Genomic DNA, 1,987 nt, shown 5'->3' with positions numbered 1-1,987 from the left:
CTTCAGCCTCCACCAGAGGGTCAAGTACAACCTCCACTGGGACAAGCACGTCACCCATTATCACTGGGCCAAGCGGTACCTCCAGTGGGACCAGCTCTTCAGCCACCACCGCTGGGTCAAGTGGAACCTCCCCTAGGACTGTCATATCAACTAATACTGGATCTGGAACAGCCTCTAGTGGGACTAGCACTTCAGACCACACCACCAGTTTTAGTGGAACCTCCAGTGGGTCTAGCACGTTATCGAACACTAACTCAGTTGGAAGCTCCAGTGGGACTATTACACCTGCCAACTCTGTATCTGGCACAATATCTGGTAGTACCAGCCCTTCAACCAACACTGGATCAAATAGAACTTCCAATGATCCTGGAACATCTACTCCATCTGGAATTCACACAACTTCCAATAGAATTACCACAAGTTCTTCTACTCCCATTAATGAGGCAAAGCCTAGTGGATCCCTGAAGCCATGGGAAATCTTCCTCATCACACTGTTTCCTGTTGTGATGGTCATAGGAATCTTTGCTGGGCTCTTCATCTTTGTGGTAAGTGTCTAATTTGTGGTATCATACCTGGAAAGAAGGAGTAGAAGAGAATTACAGAAACGGGAGTGGGGCGGGGATGTGTTGAAAAGTAAGGGAGGAAAAAGATATCAGAAAATATTTGCAAAAGATAAATTGCAAGTTAAAAGTAGAGGAAGCATTCAACAACTGAAGAAACTATTGAGTTGTGGGAGAAGAATATGGGCAGGAGAGAGGCATACTAAATGAGGGAGACAGTTGGAGGGAGGTCAGCTTCTAGAAGGGGCCCTTGCTAAAGGCTTGGGAAAGGGAGGACGACACTGAAATGATGCTTCCTTCTCTTTATAGAGAAAATCCCTGTGGCTGAGAAATACCTTCAATACAACTCTTTACCGCCCCCATGGTCCCAATTTTGGCCCTTCTCCGATTGGAAATCATGGAGTTCACCACTGGCCTACATTGACCTGGAGAAGACCAGGATCTTCAGCAGCCATGGAAATGAGCAGGAGATACAAATTGCCCCAGAGCCCCTGAAATAGTTCCTGAAGCCACTTCAGACACCAAAGATCTGACCTTCTTCTCATTTACACACAGGAGTGCCCTCCACGCATTGTTTGAGTCTCTGAAAGCCCTGGGGAGGCCTCTCTCTTGCTTTAACCACCGCAAGAAAGAAGAGGACATATTGGTCATAGAATTAAGAAATAAAAATGTTTAATACATTCAAGAGGAAGAACCGATGAGTACACCTGAGTAGGTGTCTCTAGCTCTGAGTTGAATTTTCCAGTCACATGTTCACAATAAAAACTAGAGGATTCAGACATATCTGTTCCTAATTTCTAGTTCTTCTTGCCAAGCTGGACCTCTATGTTTCCAGTACTCATGCTGAATGATAGGATAATTGAAGTGGGAGACATGGGAAGGAAGGGCCAGTAGCTGGGCTCTCCTTGTTGTAATATGATGTAAAGAGCCCAGAGTGTGCCTAGCTGGAAAAGTTGCAATTACATGTACAGTGGGAGGGGACATGTTCATCACATTCACAATTCTCAGGGCATTTGCATCTGCTCCAGACCTGGGCAACCTATCAAAGGTGCTCGTTGACACATCTCAGAGGACTCCATTTGGAAGCATGGAGAAAGGGCTTCCTGTTTTCACTAGTAAAGACTGTCTGATCTCAGGTCTAACCTTCAAGACATTTCGTGACTTAGACCTGCAGGAAGCCTGAGAGTCTTGGGAACTCTCTATCAGAGGAGCTACATGTATCCTTTTCATTAATTCAAAGGAAGGAGCTACCTAATACTACAGGTTCCAAGATCTGTTGGAAGGCAGAATTGCTTCACATCCAACAGGCAGTAAGAGGTCTTCCAATTGAGACAGAGCCCTTGGGAGAAAATTAGCTTTTCCTGGTGGATTCACAGCAGCTGAATTTTCTGCTGCTCACTGAGTTGCTCACTGTTGCCATCCACTCC

General features: G+C 45.7%; 1 protein-coding gene across 1 annotated transcript in view; it reads left to right on the top strand.

The window, feature by feature from the left end:
* The window catches only part of MUC21 (mucin 21, cell surface associated), a 30,724-nt gene extending 28,981 nt beyond the window's left edge, over positions 1-1,743 (top strand). The window contains exons 2-4 of the mRNA XM_006896275.1: positions 74-545; positions 870-924; positions 1,697-1,743. Of these exons, the coding sequence (XP_006896337.1) occupies positions 74-545; positions 870-924; positions 1,697-1,743 (574 nt within the window). The remainder of the gene's footprint in view (positions 1-73; positions 546-869; positions 925-1,696) is intronic.
* Positions 1,744-1,987: the final 244 nt, after the last annotated feature.

The sequence above is a fragment of the Elephantulus edwardii genome, unplaced genomic scaffold (genome assembly GCF_000299155.1).
Source record: "Elephantulus edwardii isolate Elephantulus edwardi_28Jun2011 unplaced genomic scaffold, EleEdw1.0 scaffold00184, whole genome shotgun sequence".
Taxonomy (NCBI): Eukaryota; Metazoa; Chordata; class Mammalia; order Macroscelidea; family Macroscelididae; genus Elephantulus; species Elephantulus edwardii.
This window is presented reverse-complemented; position numbering and strand designations above follow the sequence as displayed.